Source organism: Danio aesculapii, chromosome 20 (genome assembly GCF_903798145.1).
Source record: "Danio aesculapii chromosome 20, fDanAes4.1, whole genome shotgun sequence".
In the NCBI taxonomy this organism is placed as follows: domain Eukaryota; kingdom Metazoa; phylum Chordata; class Actinopteri; order Cypriniformes; family Danionidae; genus Danio; species Danio aesculapii.
The window spans coordinates 38,252,522-38,275,777 of NC_079454.1; the positions used below are offsets into that span (position 1 = coordinate 38,252,522).

At 35.3% G+C, this 23,256-nt stretch overlaps 1 protein-coding gene across 2 annotated transcripts in view; it reads left to right on the forward strand.

Annotated features, from left to right (window-relative positions):
- The first annotated feature begins 311 nt into the window (after positions 1-311).
- vta1 (vesicle (multivesicular body) trafficking 1) overlaps positions 312-23,256 on the forward strand; it is a 68,707-nt gene continuing 45,762 nt past the window's right edge. For both annotated transcript variants that reach the window (XM_056445368.1, XM_056445369.1), the window contains exon 1: positions 312-491. In XM_056445368.1, coding sequence (XP_056301343.1) covers positions 401-491 — 91 coding nt within the window. In that variant the 5' untranslated portion in view covers positions 312-400. The remainder of the gene's footprint in view (positions 492-23,256) is intronic.

Below are 23,256 nucleotides of genomic sequence, written 5' to 3' on the forward strand. Positions count from 1 at the left end.
ACCTCAAATTAATAAAGGGACTAAGTCTGAATGAATGAATGAATGAATGAATGTCTTATTGATATTTGAACTTACACATGTAATGACATTTTATTCAGTGTGTTCTGTAAAATGTATTTTTATGTTGCTGAAATATGTTAAAAATGGTATGCGGAAAAATGAAAATCTATAATGTACACTTATATTGCTTTGATGCTTTTCGTCTGACACAAACAAAACTTTTTAATAGATTTCTCTGAATATAAGTAATGTAATTTCCTACTCCTCACCTATGGAGGTCAGTAAAGGCGGGGCTGCGCGCTCACGTGACAACGCGGAAGCAGTTCAGTCATCTTTGTTGTTAGCCGTTTTTTCGGCTCTTGCTAATCGTAGAAGTTTGTAACAGTGAGTTTTCTTCAGAATGGCGCTCCCGCCGCAGCTGAAGGCGATCCAGCATTACTTAAGAACAGCGCAGGAGCACGAGAAAAGAGACCCGGTGGTTGCTTACTACTGTAAGTCTGAGAAAACATCGCTTTGTTTGTTAGCTTGTCATGTAGCAACCACTCCCCTCCCATTGGCTAATTTAAATGTGCCTTTTTCAGATTACAACAGATTAGAATAATTAGAATTAAATGATTTTAAGCACTCAATGTTTACATTTAGTAGTATTATATTTATTCAGTCGGGTGTGGAAATTAGCTTCGGTTTCCTTGCTAAGCTACTTGCCAGCTGCTGTTGTGATATTGTTTTAAACTGTCTAATGTTTGCAATAAGTATAACTATGTCTGTCTTAAACGTGTAAATAGTTTCATAGTTGGATAGTTATAGTTTTCAAGAAGCACTGCAACTTTAGCAACAAATGTAACTGTAGGGCTAGCTAACAGTTTTGTTTTGAGAGGTTTGGTTGAAGCTACTGCATCATAAGTATATGACAAGGGCTTTCACTTGCTAGATTTTTTTTCTTTCAGTTCTTATATCTCTAGTTCAGATGTAGTCATACAATACTGATACTTTTTAGTGGCTTATTTCTAAATGACTAGTAAAACTAAGATATCAGGTATGTGCTGAATCATGCAATAGATACTGATTATTGATGTCATTCTCACAATGAAGCTGGGAAAACAAGTTCCTTTAGGCGTGTTAAGATATTATGTACACTAGTCTCAGGTCAGTCAAGATACAGGTGACTTTGAGAAAGTTGGTTTCATATATTCACAGATTCAGACTTTTGCGTTCAATAAAATGGTAAAGCAGAATTTTAAAAAGGCTAAAAATTATAATGATATAATTATAGTAGATCTAATATATAGCTAATAATATATATCTAATTCATTCATTCATTTTCTTTTTGGCTTAGTCCTTTTATTATTCTGGGGTCACCACAGCAGAATGAACCGCCAACTTATGCAGCACATGTTTTTACGCAGCGGATGCCCTTCCAGCTGCAACCCATCACTGAGAAACACCCATACACACTTAATCACACACTTAGAGACAGTCCCTACATTGTTTACCAAAATGCTTTGAATATTTGGTCTGAAATCGCATGCAAGTTAGAAGTCAAATCCATTATTTGAACAAAACACTATTTAATTTTATATTATGAAGGTGAAAGTCTGAATGTGCGAATATAAATCCAGCTTTACCTCATTGCTTCTTCAGTAGAACAATAAAGGGATAGTTAAGTGAAAATTGTACTCATTCTACAGTTATACTCACCCCACACTTGCTCTGTACACAAAGAAATAAATGTTGAATAATTTTCAAAACCTGTAACCACTGACTTCCATTGCATTTGTGTTTTCCTACTATGTAGGAATGTAAATGGAACATGATTCCAACATTCTTAAAACATCTATAATATTTGCATTCAAAAAAAAAAACTCAAACTAGTTTGCAACAAGTCAAAAGTGAGGAAATTACAGGATTTTAATTGTTTGGGTGAACTATCCCTTTAGAGAATACCATAGGCTGAAATTGTGATTCTTTGTGATTTTGTAAATTGATCATTAAATGGTAACCATTGCTTTGAGTCAAAACATGTATTTGGAAAATAAATGGAATTCCCATGGCTCATGGTGATACAATCTTACGAATAGACTGCATAAATGCATACATCATTATATACGATAGGAAGCTCTTGCTCCAGACTGCTGTGAACGTGTTTAGGATTATCTGTAATAATTTTATCTTTAATAATCTCGTAAATAATGTTTATTTTCTTGCACAGACTAATCATTATGCTTCATAAAAACTCAGTGTATCACCATCAGGTATCACAGGAATTTACATTTTTAGTTTTATGCTTTTGATCAAATGAATAGTTTATTTTTATTTTTTTAATATTTGGGAAAATTTTTTTAAAGGAACACTCCATTTAAAAACATAGACTCCTTTTACAGCTCCCCAAGTGCTAAACACCTTTAGTGTAGCTTAGCATAGAGCTTTGAATAGGATTAGACCATAAAAATCTTGCTCAAAAATGACCAAAGAGATTTGATCATTTTTCTACCTAAAGCTTGACACTTCTGTTGTTTTATTGTGTACTAAGGCCTATGGAAAATAAAAAAAGAAATTGCTGTTGTCTAGGTCAGTAAGGCTAGGATACTTTCAATCCAGTACAATAATCAAGGAACGTTGCTGTCATACCATTCCTGCAGCAGGCACAATGATATTATGCAGCTCCTTAAAATAGTCCCCAGTCCCAAGCCCTACACTTGCACCACCAGTTAGAATCTGCTTAAGATCATTACACCTGCTGCAGCCATGGTAATTTCTGTGGGTCTTAGTACACAGTGTGACTACAGAAAGAGTCAAGGTTTAAATATGGAAAATTATTGAAACTCTTTGGTCATATTTATATTAAAATGAGATGTTAATGGTCTTATCAAGTTCAATGATCTATGCTAAGCTAAACATGGTCACACTAGACCTAGCGATCAGCTGAATAGATTCAAAAATGGTTTAAATCTAGAGAGTTATAAAATGAGCCTTTTTCAAAAAAGTAGAGTTCCTTTAAGGCTTTTGAAGGACTTTGGTAAAGTGCAAGCGATGACTCATCATTTAGGTATAGGTGTGTCACACTTTGCATGTGGTGCATCTATTTTTAGCAGTACAGTAATACTTTCATACAGACTGTTTGTGCAGTGTGAAAGGAGATGAGTTTGGACCCTTCACGTCACAGGAAGGTGATCAGCATGGATAATAATGAGCCTCCAGAGATCTTCTGCAGGCCTTGAGGCTTTAGATGGTCCTCCTCTCCCATTATCCCTTTAGTCAGCTGGACTGGACTCACGTCATGTGATGCGTGACACATGCATTTTATGAAGCCATATGTTTTAGTGATGTCACAAAGTGTATTTATCAAAACATTGTCTGTCAAATTAGCATAATAATAGTGATGCAAACAATTTAATTTGAAAAGTTGCACCACAAAACAGATGACAGAGATCATCTGTGGTCCTTGAGGCTTTAGATGATCCTCCTCTCCCATTATCCCTTTAGTCAGGTGGACTGGACTCACGTCATGTGATGCAGGACAGATGCATTTTATATAGCCATATGCTTCTAGTGATGTCACAAATTGTATTGATCAAAACATTGTCTGTCAAATTAGCACAATAATAATAATGCAAACAACTTAATTTGAAAAAATTGTACTACAAAAAACAATGAAGTGGAAATTAAATGTAAAATTTAAAAAATTTGAATTTTTTAAAAACTATTTTCAGTAAAAATAGCAAAAAACTCATTGCAATAAAATCTGACTAATTCTCTTAACAAGGCATACAACGTTTTCTGATAAGTGAAAAAAAGTCTTATATCCCAACTGTTATGTTGGAGTAAAAGATGCACCTTATATAAGTTTAAAAATAATAAACAATAGACCATCAATCATCTGACAGTTTTCAATCTGAATTGATGGATTGTTCAATGAGAGCAGTCAACATCTTTGAACAGTGTTCTCTCTACAATCTATAAAACAAAAACTAAAAACACAAAGTACTCCTTAAAATGAAATTCAGGCAAATACTTGACAACTTCATTCATACTGTTTTAACTGCACATGTTTTTGATTGTTACCTAATGAATTAACATCTAATTAGTCCTCAAGGGGCATTGTAACAATTTGGAATGTTAATTAATAGCTGCGTAGACTGCATGCATGCAGTCAAATCAGATGTCTTGCAACAAAAGCAGAAATCTACCCTTTCTTTGAGGTTTGCAGAACATAGTCTGAGGCAGATGTAGCATGGTATTCATTTTATATTTACATGGCATGACTTTATGGTAGGCTTACCTGGCTTATGCATTTTAGCTTCAGCCTATGTTGAAGAAATTATAAAATGGGTAGCCCTTTCTTTTTCTTTTTTTTGCTGAACAGCAAAAGAAAAGCAAACATTTGTTGCACGGGATTGTGTCAAAACATAAATGGATTTTCAAGCATGAAAGCTACAAAAACGTAAACCGCTTCCATTTTTGTGCATTAGAATATGTCCTTTTTATTTTTTGAAAAAACATCATTAACAACAACAACAACGGCATAGATTCGTACCCCAATGTACATGCATTAGTTTATGTACATATTTAGAACAAGAATCATTTTTGACATATTAAAATATTAAAGGCTTTTTATAAGATGGCAAATTCACACTTCATCAATAATCACTGGATCACAATGTTTCACTTCTCCAGGGGTTTCTAAAGTCTTAAAACATCTTAAATTACTTTTCAGTGAATTAAGGCCTTATGAAGGTCTTAAGTAATTGCAGCAAGTCATAAATTAATGTGATAAATTTCTGTGAAGAATTGTTTCATTTTAATGTGAACCGTAAATGTAATTTGTTCAGTGACCATCGTCTTCATCATTGCTGACTTCAGTCTTTACCGTGCTTCAGAATGAGCTGTATTGGCTTGTGTATCGAAGCAATTTTATGCAGCTGAAAACAACGGTGCTCTTCTAAAAATGATCAGCTGTGAGCGCTTCTCCAACTGTCTGAACATTTCGAAACATTTAGGCCCTGTTTACACTAAGTTATATGTGACCCAATTCCGAATGTTTTGTTTACATGCGACACAGATTGAATCTGTTTTATGACCATGTAAACAGAAAAAAAACACATGGATTTGGATATTCAGAGATCTGTTTCAGGCCTCCTTCATATGTGGAAATAAATCGGTGACAATGCGACTATCATTTAGTTCGGATTTATTGAGGCATTCCGTTTTGTACGTCATTAAACTTGCGACTATGTGGTACCATCGATAGCCCCACCGCACTGCAGGAACCCCCATTGGATTTTGAAACCTCTTATGACCTTTGCTGGATGTAATCATGCCAAAGCTCATCTCGCACGGCTTGAAAGAACTCGCTCACTATTAGGCACCCAGATGCACTGCTTGTGTCAAACAGATGTACCAACGTGCGATAGTCCGCACCTGTTGCTAGCCACTAGAGCGCAACCCTGACGTGCATCTCCAAAGGGATGGCCCGACGAAATAATATGTCATTGTAGGACCCACTGCTCCTCATTAAATCCCGCGACATTTTGCTCCCACCAGACCTGAGATCTCTCTCGTACCCACAAATTCCTCTGAATGGTGGAGGGCACCATATATAAACCATAGGCGCAAGCTGCTTTGTTGGCCCTTTTCCTCTGCCTTAATCATTTTAAAGTTGGAGGAACTTGGCATATTTTGCACAACTAAAAGCAAGACAATATCTTCCATCGTGGCTAGTGTGGCACAGATCCTAGAACCCGCTTTTACGCCTGCGCGATGTTGACAATTGTATAGCAAGTGTAATCACATGAATCAGTTATAGGTCAATTAAAAGAACGTGTAAACGGACAGGCAAAAAATCAGATATAGGCAACAAATCGGAATTGGGCATCAAGACCTGACAGTGTAAACGGGGCCTTAGAGAACTCAACACTTTGCGAAAAATGTATGCTTACTATGCTGCTGGCGTTTAAAAAAAAAAAAATGTGGTACTTCCTTTGACCACAACAGAAATCAAATCTGTGCGCCCTACCTTTACTGGATTCAGGAATGTGACTGTACGTAGTTACAGATTTCCCTATTTCCTTATGTCAGAAGGATGCAGTATGCCATGATAATGTGTAGTCCCTATAATCTGCATGTGTTTTTGAGTTTTGCAACACGCACGCTTCAAAAGTTAGTGGCATCTTCTAGTGGTGGTGTGTGTAGCTTTTATCTAACATTTATCTAACACCATTACAAGGCAGTTTTGCAAGTACTATAAACCTGTATGATTAAAATATTTAATCAGTTATTAAAATAGAATTTCTTTTATTCCAATAGCAAGGGATTTTTCACAGTATTTCCTTTAATATTTTTTCTTCTAGAGGCACACATTTTCTTCTAGAGAGTCACATATGTTTTATTTCAGCCAGAATACAAGCAGTTTTTTTTTTCTTATAAACTGTTTTAAGATCAAAATTAGTAGCCCCCTTAGGCAGTGTACAGTTGAAGTCACAATTATTAGCCCCTCTTTTAATTTTTTTTCTATTTAAATATTTCCCAAACAATGTTTAACAGAGCAAGGAAATTTTCACAGTATGTCCAATAATATTTTTTCTTCTGCAGAAAGTCTTATTTGTTTTATTTCAGCTAGAATAAAAGCAGTTTTAAATTTTTTTAAAAACCATTTTAAGGTCAATATTATTAGCCCCTTTAAGCTAAAAATTTAGGAGAGTAAATGACTTTGACTGTACGAGTGTGTATTGTACTTTGTTGTGTGTTAAGTTAAAAGTAAGTTTAGTTTGTTGGTAATCTTACTTTGAAATGTTGCTATGCGACTCTATGTGCTCCCTTAAAATGATACATTTTGTTTTATTAAAAATGATACATTTAATTTTTCCTCATTAAACCTGAAGAAACACCGTTCTGATAACACAGACATTCTATTTCAGCAACAAACACCAACTTACTTCAGAGGTAACATTCTGATCCATCAAGTCTTTTGTCTAGTTCTGTCGCTGCTGTGAATTGGCCTTGATGGATAGGCTTTAATTGAAAACATTAAAGTTATTGGTGTCTTGTAGCTATTTTCTACCGAAAACCCTAGTGAAAAGGCAAGTGACACCATCCCACTTTGGCCACTGTGTGCTCTGTTGCTTTCTTATTGTCATGGAAACCAGTGGAGCACCTTTTCAGGTAGACTGCATTCAGAATGCTTATGGAGTCTAGCCTCTTCAATAGAGACCCCCCGCTGCTCCCACAATTTTTCATTTTTGAGTAGTGAGATATTATGTTCTTTCTTTTCTGAGTCTAAATGTCAAACTTGGTATTTGTGTAATGACCCAAGCGATCCACGAGGGTAAAGGGGCAACTTTAAGAAAATGTTAGACATAATCTCTCTCCTTTGTTGGACTATTTCTGAAGTCTGGAGGAGAAAGGCAGTCCAATTACTCTGACAAAGACTACATTTAAAGCTCCAGACTAATGCTATCCTGATGCTTCAAGGGTAAAATACTGTAGAAAAGATCAATTTATATCTGTTTTGGAACTACTTTGAGAAGATTAAACTCTGGTTTCAGTCCAGGGCCATTGTCACAAGCTTAGCACTTTAGTTTCATTGTTAATATAATCATCATGTATTCTTAAAGAATAGTAATTGTTGCAAATGAATCCTATTTCTTTGACATATATTACCATTTAAAGATTTGGGGGTTGGTTTTGTTTCTATTCCAAGGTATAATATATTCATTCTTACTTATATTTGCACTTATATAAAGCACAATTCATTTTTATAATCACGCAATTATGTTTGTTTCATTCTTTCTTTAGGTTGTATCCAAGTACATAATTGCTTTGTGTATGATTGTGCTGTTTATTTGCCAGTTCATAATGACTGATTGTTTCATGCATAGAGACTTTTGTATAATATCTATATAGAGTCTAAATAGTTTCTTTCACAGAGGGTGAATTTAGTGTGCCACTGGAGGTCAGCATTGACATTTAACTCAAAGAATCGGGCCTTACTGAATTCTTTCTGTTGTTAGCTCATCAGACTCATTCACTTGACACTTTATTTGTTTTTGTTTTTTAAATGAACTTGAGTAGTTAATCTTGCCTGTGTATATAAATATACAGTGCTCAGCATAATTGAGTACACCTCATTTTGAAAATGAATATTTTTATCCATTTCTCAGTGAATATAGGCAATGTATTTTGGTGCATTTAAACAAAACAGATTAATTATTAAAATAATATTTTAGTCACTGAACATATTTAGAAATTGAAAGATAATACAATTCAATTCAAGCAATATATTGCAAAAAGTTTTTTATTTTTTTTCTCTTTTAAATTTGTATTTAATGTTTTTCATATATATTTTGGTGTATTAGTTTTTGGACTGTTATCATAACTACTTTTGTTAGATAAGCTCTAGATTTGGCTTCACTACTGACTTATCTAATGTATATGCATATAATAATTGATAGCTTCGTATTAAAAATATACATTTAAAAGATATATTTATGAGGGGTCTACTTGTACGGTTGAAGTCAGAATTATTAGCCTCCCTGAATTATTAGCCACCCTGTTTATTTTTTATTCGCAATTTCTGTTTAGCGACATTTAACACATTTGTGACCATAATAGTTTTAATAACTCATTTCTAAAAAGTGATTTATTTTATCTTTGCCATGATAACAGTGTATAATATTTTACTAGACCCTAGTATTCAGCTTAAAGGGCAATTTAAAGGCTTAACTGGGTTAATTAGTTTAACTAGGCAGGTTAGGGTAATTTGGGAAAAATGCTTAAAGTGGCTATTATTTTTTACCTTGAAATGGTTTAAAAAAATAAAACTGCTTTTATTCTAGCCGAAATAAAACAAATAAGACTTTCTCCAGAAGAAAAAATATTATTAGACATACTGTGAAAATTTCCTTGCTTTGGGAAATTCCATTTGTGAAATATTAAAAAAAGAAAAAAAATTCAAAGGGGGGCTAATAATTCTGACTTCAACTGTATATGCTGAACACTATATATTATGATGATACATCCAAGACTTTTGCTTATTTTATTAGTTATTTTTAATGCTCTATTGTGTCTTCTACAGTATTAGAATTTTTTTTATTTCACATATTGAAAGTTATGCTGAACTTCATTATATGATATAATAAATGAAAGGACAAATTTTGTTCTACTGTGCTGGTAATGGGAACTGTTTTTGTGGGATTAAAAGGATTAATGTTTCCTATGAAGGCATCGTAATGTGCAACATCCATGTGCGCAGTGCCAGATTAATGCGGCAGTCTTCAGTTGTTTGTGGTTTTTGAAGCAGAATGCTTTTCTGATGCTTGTTTCTGCTCTGGCTTCTGTCTCTTTGACAGAGCTTCAGTTCTCTGATTGGCACCATGCTGTAAACCTATGGAAAAGGCCCTCTTTGACATTGTTTTCCTTCCTTCTCGCTGGACCTTATCCAGTCTTCAGACTGAGCAGCAGCTACATAATAACATCCTTGTAGTAGGGAAAGCAGTGTGCGCGGGCTGACATTCCTGAATATACAATTCGGGTCTTACTGCAGATGTCAGTGAAATACTCGGGCATGTCCTCGACTGAAGAGTCACGCTGTCTTTCGTCTGTCAAACGTCAAGCTTGCGTTGATGCTTACTCGGCCATAATGAGCTTCTGAAATATTGTAGATCGCTTTGTTGTCACTGAATGGGTGCAATCTGGTGTTTAGCCTGAGCACGCAAGTAGCCTGATCAACACTTTTCATTCAGGCCATATTTCTGAATTAAACTCAGATTGGCTAAAGGCCCTCATATACTTCAGTTAAAATCAAAGAATGAACTTCAAATTTTCATGTTTCACGAGGTTGAAACTGTTTACCAAAGTGAACTTTCTGGAAAGGTACACCCTGACTGGTAAACTCCTTTAAACTACCATTGGTCATTGGTGGTTGAGTAATAGCTAGGTGTGCTTTAGGACTCCGCCTCCTTTACATGAAACTTTTTCAAGTTCATTTTCTCTGATCATGTCCGCCAGAGTATGCTTTTTAGTAGAAACTGAAATGGGATTTTAATCGGAAGAAACACAGATTTTTCATGTTTAACACTTTAAAAGCCCTGTTACACTGAGCACAACACAAAAAAAGTGAGGTGAACGGCTGACAAACTGTACTTTCACACCAAAAAAAAAAAAAAAAAAAAGAATAGTCAAATGTTAAATTCATTCATTTTCTTTTCGGTTTAGTCCGTTTATAAATCTGGGGTCACCACAGCGGAATGAACCGCCTACTAATCTTGCATATGTTTTACTGCAGCCCATCTGGGAAACATCCATACACACCCATTCACTCACATGCACTATGGACAATTTAGGCTTACCCAATTCACCTGTACCGCATTTCTTTTGACTTGTGGGGGAAACCGGAGCACCCAGAGGAAACCCACGTGAACATGGGGAGAACATGCCAGCACCACACAGAAACGCCAACTGACCCACCCAAGGCTCGAACCAGCGACCTTTTTGTTGTGAGGCGAACGTGAGACGCACTGCACCACCATGCAGCCCTATTAAATTCATTCCCCTAAACTAAATTCAACACTACAATTTTTGGCTGTCTGCACACTCATCCTAAGGTTTCAGGTTTTTTTTCTATTTGGTTTTAAAGGCACAATATGTATTTTTTTTCCATTACAATAACCAAAAACAACTAGTTTCATACATAACAGTGTAATGTATTGCCGAGTTATATTCTTGTATTATCCCAGACTAGTAAAATGGACGGTGTCCTTTATGCTAATGACATCACAAACCCTCAGTTTCTGGTTTGGATTTATTAACAAGGAAACATCAAATAGGTCTGGGCGATATTGGAAAAAAAAAATTAAAATTATCACAATATCATGTTTCATACCATTCGATATTTTTAAACAATACATTTACGAATATTACAATTTTTTAACCACTTTATTTTAATTTACCAACATTACTAAGGCAAATAGTTTTAATAGTCAAAAACAAAAATATTTAAACAAAATATCTCATCTCATAAAATAAACATAAGTGTTAAAGAGACTCTTAAACTTCATAAAAAAATGTTACAAAGTGTGTGCAATGGTAAAGGTAGATCAGCATCTGTAAGGTGTCAATTATAATGATACAGTAAACCTCAAACTCTGTAAACAAACGAAATTATGTTAATCAAATCTGAGCTTTCAAGTAAAGGAACGAGCCATCATTATTCAAATACATATTGTAATATTACAAATTGTGAAGTTGAATGACCAGATTATCCCTTATGCTAAAAAATATTTTTAGATGGGGTGCTAGTGGCTGGGATGCACAAGAAAATAAACCAAAAAGTTGACATCCTTACTGGCGAGTGGAGGCATCCTTGTATCTTTTTTTTTATTTGCAGTCTCCTCACTGCTGCTAGCCATGGCACTCTTTTGCATGTGTGGTTATTCTGACCTGAAGTGACAAGCACGAGCATGTGATTTCCTTCACCATTTTCTATTGCGTTTCTCGCAACTCAAAACTATTCAGGCGTTTTTTCGCAGAGGATGACAAATCATTGCTGCAGCTCCGATCCAAGTTTATGGAGAAAAGTAAAAAGCACTGCAGTGTTTGGGTGTGCTGTGTTTGTCTCATGTATACGTCTGCTGTTATTACTGAAATGTGTATATTTCAAACAAAGTGTGAAGCAGATTGTTGAATCACATGAATTGCGGTGTGCTTGCTGCATTCGGCAAAGTTCAGATGTTTTTTTTACAAGGTGTACCTGGAAAATGTGAACATGCGCCAGTCGCGCACCTTCATTGGAAATGACAAACTTGCGCCCTAAGCTTATGGCATTCCTTCGAAGGCTATAGCCTTCATATCGAAACTTCATACCAAACTTTTTTTTATCGTTATTGGCAATGAAGTTCAATAATATCGATACCGATTTTATCGCCCAACCCTATCATCAAAGACACTTTAATATATCATGTGTTTTATTAGACTGCTAGAACAGCATTATAACGGAACCTTAAAATATATTTGGTATGATAAAGCAGTACAATTTCTTCCAAGCAGTGGACTGTGGCATAATAAAAGCTTTGCTGTTTTCGTGCCATCTTGTCCTCGTCTCTCATCAGCAATTGCTTTAGGAGTCTTGTTTCACTTCAATGACAATTTCAGCCTTACTCTGCTTCATACTACTATAATAAGTTTTGAATACTTTAGCTCTTGAACATAATTTCTAGGAGTCCCTTAGGATGTAATGAAGATGACAACTCTCATGATTCCGCACTGTCACTCACTGCATCGTCAAAATATGTTTTTGTTGGTTGTGAATGCACATCCATTAGTGGCAAATATTACATGCTATGCTTCATTACCTCTGCAATATTCTACAAAAATTCTGGGCACATAATAAAACTCAAATCTAACTGGCCAGCCTATTTCATTGCAGGACAAGTGAGAAAAAATGTAAACGCTGATTAAAAAATAATCACAGATCGCAAGGTGCCTCTCTGACCGCAAATGCTTGACAATCTCAATTTTACTCCGCATTTGCCATCTCAATTCGATTAATCTTTCAGCTCTATTGAGAGAAACAGGCTGAACATATTTGCATTTTTAATTGATTGTGACTCTCTGCAATCAGGGCAGATTTGAGATGTTGGCAATTTTTAACCCTAAATAAAGAAAACAAACAACAGAACGTAGAGTCCTTGATGAGGCTTTGTGATAACAAAAAGCTTGTTGTCATAAAGTTCTAACTCTTACTCTCACTCCTATTTCACTTTCGTTAAAACAAAGAAAAAAAATCCATGGAAAAAATAGATTATGGTTTTAATTTTCTTTCTTTACAACTTTGAATGGCTTCGTTGTTGCATTGTTTCTGTTGAGGAAAATTGGATGTTGAGCAGTATGGGCGTCATACTCTTACAAAGAAGGACTTTGTCCCTGTATGCTGTGATCTATTCTGATAGACATCAGGCCTCTGCAAATTGGGCCTCATGGTAGAGGAAATGGACTGTTTTTAAAGAAACAAGGACGGGAAGTACTTGACACAAATATATCAAATACTGGATGAGCTTTTCTTTTCAGCCCACTTATTTTGTTCGTTCATGCAGGGTTATCTAACTTTGAATCGTAACCTGTTTTCTTCCAAATCTCAATATGGAGATTTGATTTATTTATTTTTAGAACAAAATGGAATATGAATCATTGCAAATGTACTGGTTACAAAGAAATATATTTTTTTGCTTTTGTAGATCATAACTTTTAACACAAGTTATGAAATTAGCAATTTAAATGTTGTTTTTATTCCGCATTAAACTGTCTATGCACTGTTTAATTACTGCTGCATAATGAATGATCAAATTTACTTTCACTTTTATAAGAAACTCACTCAAGCTGAAAAATGTGAGCGACATGCAGTTTTTTTTGTCATGAAAAATTCTGTTAAAATTAGGAGAAAGCAACATACCTGTATACTATTGTAATAATAGTACTGATGTGATAACTTTCTAGGGGTAATGTAATAATTCTAAAAGTCTAACTGAGGCTTACATTTGTAACATTACTTCAACTGGCTCATGATTTAGTGTTTAATTAATTAGATTCTTTATTCATCTAATTAATAAAACACTAAATGAGTCTCAGCCAGTTGAAGGAATGGTACAAATGCATGCGTGCACATGTTCAGCCTCTGTGATGACAGTTATCCCCCCCTAAAAAACTGCTTGCCATTAGATTTGACAAATACAACTTGCTAATAAACACATTACCTGTTAAGATCAAATGAAAAAGCTGCATTATCAACTACACCTGGGGTCAGAAATTTTTAAGCCTCCTATTTTTCATGTTATGATAATATAATTTCGTCATTCATTTATATTACAAGGGCTGCAGGTCCAGCTTTGATCGCAATAATATTTATCACATTTATCATAACCTTATTGCATTTTAAAATGGGGTTGTCTTGTAATATTGCTGAAATACATTTTTACAGTCATTTACAAGAAGTTTCTCATCTAACCTGCTTAACATTATTTTTCTTGTACATGTTTTTATATGTATAATATTACATCATTACATCATTGCTGGTAGCTATAGCTCTCTGCAACTCTCACATAGTCGCTCACTGAAGCTAAGCAGGGCTGCGCCGGTCAGTACCACGTGTGAAAGCTAGGTAGCTGACGGAAGTGATGTTAGTGAGTCCAGCAGGGGGCGCTCAACCTGCAGTCTGTGTGGGTCTTAACGCCCCAGTATATTGATAAGGACTCTAAACTGCTCAGTGAGCGCCATCTTTCGAATGAGATGTTAAACCGAGGTCCCAGGATGTGGGGTAGGGGTTTAACCAGCATCCTGGCCAAATTTGCCCACTGGCCTGTCCATCATGGCCTCCTAACCAAACCTATATCATAATTGGTCTCCTCTTCACCAATCAGCTGGTGTGTGGTGTGCGGTCTGACGCAATATGGCTTCCATCGTGTCATCCAGGTAGATGCTGCACACTGGTGGTAGATGAGGAGGGGAATCCTCAATGTATAAAGTGCTAAGAGTTTCCAGAAAAGTGCTATATAAATGTAAGGAGTTATTATTATTATTATTGTTATTATTATCAAATTGCATGAAAGCCATATATATCACAATGGTATTTATCTAGAAAGGGAAGGACAAAGAAAAAGAGCACAGATTTAAAATTTTTTTACTGTAAATCTTAAAGCGGCTCAACAAGTGGCCAAAAACTACAGACATCTTGTCAGAAGCATAGACTTCTTTATGAGGACTAACACACAGGATGTATTTGCCCTGGTGTGAGCACTCACAGCTGGGTATATTTGCTTTTTTGTTTTCTTCAGGAAGCTGTAATTGAATGCTTGTTTTATAACTGGCTAATATGTTTAAAATCGGAATTAGGTAACTGATTTCAAGGTCTGTCTCGCACAAAAAGTGCTATTCAAAGTCCTTCCTTGGCTTGACAGATGTCGCTTCAGAAAAGCATGTGGAATTGGTTATTTTGTTTGGATATATCAGACTGCTGTAATAGGGAGAAATGTTTCTAACCTTTCCTAAGTGCTTTTACAACAAATGACTATAAGTCTAAAAACATGTTTAGCTGAATATGATTTACTATATACATTCCAAGTGTCCTTGTAAGTATGCAGACTTTTTATGTATGTTTTTACAACGTTTATCTCTACTTTTTCTTATTAATAACTGAGCAATGTCAACCTTGCCATGGACAAAAAGCACATTTTCTCCAAAATAGCTGAACTTTTTCTATCTTTTTATTTGATTTACCATAGTCACACAAGTGTTAATTTTTCACACTAGTCACATCCATAACATCCACAACAAAGCTTTTTTTTATGAATACAAAAAAGTAAAATATAATAAGATAAATATACATGCACTACATTCATTCTTCCAAGGTGTGGGCGCCACACCAAAATCCATTCCCGCCACGGCTACATTACAGCATTACAAAATCTTCAGTTGTTGCTGTTTTTTTAAATTAATTTTTCTTATAGCAGGTTATAATCACACCAAAACATATTAAAATGCAAGTGAATTATAACAAAGTGAACTTTTCTGTGATCGTAGTAGTGCTGTGCGTTATTTGTTTAACCCTTTAAGGTGACTGACTGACTGACTGACTGACTGACAGACAGACAGACTGACACACTGACTGACTGACTGACTGACTGACTGACTGACTGACTGACTGACTGACTGACTGACTGACTGACTGACTGACAGACAGACAGACAGGGCTGCGCGATGCCTGAGGCCAGCAAACACAATGTAGCTTTCAGTTATGATGAACACAGTTTCCATAATTATACTTTATGTATAGATAAAGGTCTGTGGTTCTGCACACAGTGACTTCATCTTGCTGGAGTTTGTGGCCATTTCACTTTACTTCAGGACGCATCAATGCCGCTCTGTAGGTCTATTAGAGACATTGATAAATATTTCAAGCAAATCTAATACATGTTGGAGACATACTTGTTACATAAACGCATTTCAGCAGCGTTTATTTGAGAGCGTACAAGAAAATCTGCACTTGAGCAGTGTATAGTAAAGGGCGTGCAAGAAGTTTTGTGCATGAACAGGAAATTGGTGAGATTCGCATGCTCTTATTACATGAATGCGATCTCGACTTGTACTGCGCTTTAGAGAGAGAGCTGTAGAGAGCTTGTATTTTTTTTTGACTAGTATTATTTATTTTTTTTTAGCTTGTGCCAATTTATGCACAGAATTTTTACAAAGTATGTTGTATATAGGGCTGTGCAATTTGGGGAAAATATCTAATTGCAATTTTTTGACAGATATTGCTATTTTTCTATTTGATTTGCAATTTTTTTTTAAACTTCTGCTCAATAATCTGTAGTTTAGCTTCTTACTGCTAAAATGCAGTAAGTGTTAGTTAAAAAAGGAACTGAAAAGATGTTAACTTACACCAATATTAATTCAAATTAAACACTTATTTTTCTCTAGAGCAAACAGTAAGCACTAATAAAATGACCTTACCTTTCTCTAAAGAAGTTGAACTCAAATTAGGGAGATAGTGTAGCTTATTATACAAACAAACAAAAATGTTTGGCGTTAGTTATCTCCTTGCGCTTTTTAATTTTTTTTTTAATTTGGTGTAACAGCCGCAAACAACTCTGAAATTGTACTAAATTGTACTTGCTCGCTACTAGATTCAGTGTGACTGGCAATAATTTTACGTTGACTTTTTAGCAAGACACTCCTCATATAGACCTTTCTCTTGGCTGCTGCATGGAGGGCTCCATAGCGACCAGCATCTTCCGGTAGAATGTTTAGAACTTCCGGTTACAGCGTTTGCAACAGGTAATTTGCGATCCGAAAATGGGTTTCGATAGCGTTTTGAGTGGATTACGGAGTGTTTTTGTGACACACAACTTTGAAAGTCTAACTCCGTTAAAGCCGTTATGATCAGTCAGATGTGGGTCAAGCACGGGAAGAACGCTCTCCTAATTCACCTGTATGCCGTCAGAAATTGTGTGCGCGCGTGTGCGTGCGTGCGTGCGTGCATGCGTGCGTGTGTGCGTGCGTGCGTGTTCCAGACCTGTTAGTTTAGCGGCTCTTCAATTCACACACACATGCAATACTTCACTGCATTATTGAGCAAACCAGATTACTGGCATGAAACTTTACAGGTATGCAAGTCATACAATTTACAAAAATAACCAATAAAAGCCCGTTACTGATACTCTCTGCTGGCTGATGTGCATGTTGATTCTAATCGGGAGCAGTTTATAGGTTTCATTGAGTTAGTTTGTGTTGTGTAGTATTTACCACAGTTAGTGTTTTTCTGTCATTTCAATACGTCACTTTTAAGTTCTCTTTTTCACAAATATTAAATCAATGTGTCAGTGGGACAGGCACTGTGTGTTAAACATTTTGATGAATTACATTTGTTTGGGTTGGTTATATACTTGAAAGAAAGAGAAAATGTTGACTTTAGCGATGACAAGGCTCCATTTAAATGGCACAAGATGCTGTCTGACAACGAGGGGATAATGCCTCACAGCAGTGGTTTTCCATTCTATTAGATCATATTTAAAAAAAAAAAAAGATCAGTCCAGGAGGTGGCGCTGATCGCAGCAGTATTAGTTCAATGACGTTAAAAGCAAATAAAATAGATTAAAACTATCTTTTCAGAGCTGTCCAAATGTGACTTTATACGCATCAGCTGCCGACCGGAAGTTCTTAGCATTCTCCTTGCGCATACACGCAAAGCACAATGGGTAATTTTGCATTCTAAGAAAAAGGTCTATAGCCACCTGTGGTGCTTTTTTAGGTGCTGGTTGTTGTATTCACTCTTGTTGTGGCAACAATTCTGCAACCGCTCTTACATATTACCTTTTTTTGTTCGGTGTCTGTGACTGTGAAACCAAAATATGCCATCATCCCACTTGTTCGCACTTTCCTATTTTTCTGTTTTATTGTGGGCGCCCAGCACACTTCGGTCGCGCTTTCGATTGGACTGAACGAAAGTGTGCTTACTCAATTGGCTAGTAAGACTATCACACACGCATTTTCTCTGGGTGGGGGAAATTAAATGATATATATTTAATATCACAGCCTCTTGCTATTTAGCTAATTGCAACATTTCAAATCGCGATTGCAATTCAATTTCGATTAATCGCACCGCTTGTAGAAAACGCATTTACAGATTGATTTATTTCTGATCCCTTAACTCTGTGGTTAGTTGTTTTTTAGAAAGTATAAAATCAATACACTTTTTAACATTAACATTGGGGTGGATTTATCAATCTAGGTATTTGTGTTTCAGGTTCTTACTTCTAATGTCACATCCATAATGCTGAAATTGCTTAACTACATCTTGACTTTGGCAGTATCAAATAAGTAAGCCAGTCTTCAGGTTATTTCCAAGATGCTTATTGCAAATGCATACCATTTAAAGACAAAGCGAACAGTTCATAAGTTTAATTCTACTAGTTTTCTTTCTCTTAGTTTTGTCTTTGTAGTGACATTTAGCCTTGTCACGTTAATGCATCTTAATATTTAGTGCAAAATGATTTTGGCTGATATTTGGCCATGAGGGGATCATTCCGTTCCTCTTCATCACATAACCGTGATAGCAAGCTGTGGAATCGTTTGTGAGCCCTCATCTTTTTAATTTCCTTTGGGACAGCGTAGGTTCACCTAGGTGAGATTTTAAATTGGTGAAAGTGTGGGTGGGACCTGATATTATCTTCATTAGTGGAGCGTATCCCTAAGGCTCTGGGCTTACCAGATTTTTTTTTTTCCAGAATGTCTCTCTTAACACTCCTTCTTAACTTAATGACTTTGAACTTGTGCAATAGCAATTGATTGTTGTCTTGTCTTCTTCCAGCCACCCCTATAATGAAGAGCTTGTTTGCGATCCTTCTTGAATTCTAATGAATGTGCTTCCAGTTTCATGCTTCATTTCTTCTGTGTGCTTTCGCTTTCTTCTTCTATTAAAGTCTGTTGACTAATCAAGACTTGCATTCATTAATATTAAAATTGACCCTCGAGTTAATGTTTCCTATTCTTATGTAAGGTTAAGGTAATTCACTCTGCATTTAAATGTAGTTTTACACTATCACAGCAGCAGCATCTGTATCTTTTAGAGTTGTTTGGGCTGGCAGTCATTGCTCTGGTATTTAAAGTGTCCATCAAAGGCTCGTGAGCTGCTTTTCAGCCTTTCTCACATTGTATATTGTACTTAAAGAGCAAGGCAGTGGGAATTCTGTTATACTGGACACATATGGCCAGTAAAATACCTTGAAGACTTGTGCCAGATGTGCAGGCTAGACCATGTTTTGTAACTTCAGCTACTGACAGCTAGACTCCAGTGGTCCAATGACACTTAAAAGCAAAGGATGCAGTTTACTGGCAAGAAGGTATTAAAGAATCATGGAGAAAGGGGAGTAAAATAGGGCTGCACAGTATATCGTTTCAGCTTCGATATCGCAGTGTGTTCATTCGCAATAGTCACATCGCAGAATATGCATTGTTGAGTTTGTATTATACTTTATCATTTGCATGTGTTTTGATGCCTGTGATTGTATAATGATTTTAAAAACATTCAGGGATCAGAAATGGTACCATTTGTGACCTTAACTACAATTAATTTATTAAATTATTTTTATTTTTATCATTTAGTTACTGTACTTCTATAATTATAAGAAATTATAAAATAGTTATAATTGGGAAATGATAAAACACTTTATTTCATTGTATCTTTTTCTTAATTGTATTTATAGATTATTATGCAGGAAAATACTTAAAACACATGGAAATACAGAAATGCACTGCTAATAGCACAGACCATAACCCCAAAAAGTTTATTGACTGTTTATTAGATTTTATGAAGATGTAAATACTAAATGTTTATTTATCAATCTCTGACTAAACACGTGCATGAAAATAGTCACAACACATGCAAATAGAGAAACGCATTGCAAGTAGCACAGACAACAACGGAAATGCGTTGGGGGACCCTGAAAAAGTTTATAAATTAGATTATTAGATTTTATGGAGATGTGCTCTCACTGCAGAATTATCCTAAATGATATAACATAATTTTTTTCCAAATAGAGATATTATAGTAATATGTCATATGGTGAAATTGTATAAATATCGCAATATATATCATAAAATAAAAAAAACGCAATGTTAGATTTTCCTAATATCATACAACCCTAGATTAAAATAGATTTTTTTTTTAAATTACATAGCACTGTCTTGCATATTATAAGTTAATATATATGACCAGGGCTTGACATTAATACCTTCCAAATGTGGGTAGATTTCAGCTGTGGTGGGTAAGACAGCCGCTCCTACTACCCACTTTGGCTGGTTAAAAATAACTTTTAAATTGTAATTTTCTAGGTTCAACAATCAGGATGGCCCAATATGCGCGCAAATACGATCTTAGAATCGAGAAACAGCATGACTGACAAAAATAATTGCATTTGCGCATGCAAAAGAAAACAGGTGAATACGGAATGAGGGATGATTACTCGCGAGCACAGGTGATGTGATGTGCGTTTCCTTGCGTGAAGCAACCGTGCCTGGAAACGCAACTGGTGTGATCGGTTGTCTTTGAAATAGACGGTACAAAAAGCGATGCTCGTGCACCCACAGTGCTGCTGCTTTCAAGATCTCCAGATGTCTTTTTGTAAGCAGCAGTGGTTGCTACTTTCGCTTTAACCATTCTTTGAACAGATTATTATTGGGCCTAATGTGAACGTTCATGTGATCGTCTTTCATATTCACACACAGTATGTTTTTCACCTGCTTTCTTTTGCTTACAGTAATTTTTTTTTTTACAATAACATTGTTTTATTAGGAGATTAACTCCCCATTTGTGTGTAGTTAATTGGTGATCTGAGACCTTTCAATACATGACACCATTTTTTTTTTATGTCAATACTTAAAAAAAAAAGGTTTTGTTGAACAAAAAGTACATGTAAACAGCTACATTTTGCTTGTTTTGATAGTATTTGTGGCTAAGAAATAATTATTAATTGATTTTTTTGACTAGAGTAACCCATTTGCTCATGCACATTGAGCAAGCTCATTCACAACACACAATGAAATGAATGAGGCAGCATGTGGACATAACACATAATCTAATTCAAGAAATTTTAGCATGTCAATTTCAAATTTATGCATATAAAATCTATTTTTCCAACAACAAAATTGTGGCTGGTGAAAATGGCGAGTGGCTAGTTATGGTGGAAATCTACTAGCCATAGTGGCTGGTGATCAAATAAGTTAATGTCAGGCCCTGTATGTGACCCTGGACCGCAAAACCCAACATATTGGTAAATTGAAATTTATGCATAAAGAAATGTTTTATAATTTTTATACACTTTATTATATTGGAAAAAATTGTCTGAAATCTGAAGAGTTAAAAAAATACTGAAATGTATTTACTGTAGAAAATTTACTAAAATATTTAGTAGAACCTGAGCTTTACCTATTATTCTAAAGATCATTGGCACAATGTACAATGTATTTTTGTATATTGGCAAAAATATAACCTTGCAAAATAAGACAGATTTTTGTGCTTTAGGGTCACATTCATATTAGGGTTGTCATTAATTACATTTTTAATTGGTCACATGCTTTTAACTGCATATCCTGGATACAGAGTGAAAGTTTTTAAGCATTTTTCACAAATTTTATCAATTCTCAAGCACTAAAAGAAGGTTGATCAAAATTAAAGACCAATTTTAGATATCCCCTAGTTATTGGTGATAATCTGACACTTAGCTCTAATTTTCTTAATTATCTGACAACCTCTATTTAGCTGCCAACAACTTTTTTAGAATAATGTGAAGGATTAGTGCAGGAATCAGTTTAGCGCATTGATCGGTTCAGCACTGAACATGGTTTGCATACAGTGTCTTGCATTTAAAAAGAATTTTGGTTGAAAACCCATTTTACAGAATCCAAAGGGTAGGCTAACCTTTGCTGTGGACAGAGGTAAACTGCTCCCAAGACTAATTTACTTGCGTTTGATTGGAAACATGGTGTTGGATTTCAAACTAGGGAACGACTGAACCACAGTGCATGAAGAAGCTAGTGAAAGGTGGAGCAGGAATTATTATGGCAGTGGGGTGTCTTCTGCTGCAGGACTTGGGCTTCTTGTTTTAACGCATTTTATCTGTTGTATCTGTTCTTAATCATTTTTATTATTTGTTCTTTTATTTTCTTGTTTATTTTATTCTTGTTTATATAAACATTTTGAATTACCATTGTGTATGAAATGCTATATAAACTTATAATGCTATATACAAACTTGATTCTGGAGGGCCGGTGTCTTGCATAGTTTAGCTCCAACACTAATCAAAAACACCTGAACATACTAATCAGTGTCTTCATGATCACTAGAAATCCATGAGCGGGTGTGTTTGATTAGAGTTGGCGTTGCAGGACACCGGCCCTAGGACCAAGTTTGCCCACCCTTGCTATATACAATTGAAGTCAGAATTTTAGCATTTTAAATTTAAAAAAAAATAAGTTTAAAATTTTAGTCTACAAAGTCTACAGAACAAAGCATTGTTACACAATAACTTACCTAATTACCCTAACCTGCCCAGTTAACCTAATAAACCTAGTTAAGCCTTTAAATGTTACTTTAAGCTGTATAGAAGTGTCTTGAAAAATATCTAGTAAAATATTATTTACTGTCATCATGGCAAAGATAAAATAAATTAGCTATTAGAAATGAGTTATTAAAACTATTATGTTTAGAATTGTGTTGAAAAAATCTTCTTTCCGTTAAACAGAAAATGAGGGGGAAAATAAACAGGGGCTGGGGGTGGGCTAATAATTCTGACTTCAACTGTAAATAAACTTGCCTTGCCTTCTTATGCAGTTATATGGCAACATGGAGTTCTTTCCCTGCAAGCATCTCTCACCCGCCCCAAATTTTCATGCAGTTTTGAATGTTTCATGCAGCAAATATTTAAATGTAATTCATATTTTGTTTTGTTATTGTCATCAGCAAAGTGATGGTATCATTAAAAAAAAAAAAAGTGAAATTTGTCCAGTGACCAAAGTCACAGATGCAAACAAAACCTTTTATTCTAGCATTTTTTTTCTTTAAGACTGCTTTGCACAATCTTTTGGCAGTCTCTTAACCAACTCCATGAGATTGTCTGGAATAGTCTTCCTGTCTTGGACAGAAATGAAGGAAATCTGATATGCAGGACACATGGGCTTCCTTTGCTATCTTATAAAAAACAACTGCTTTGTACAAAA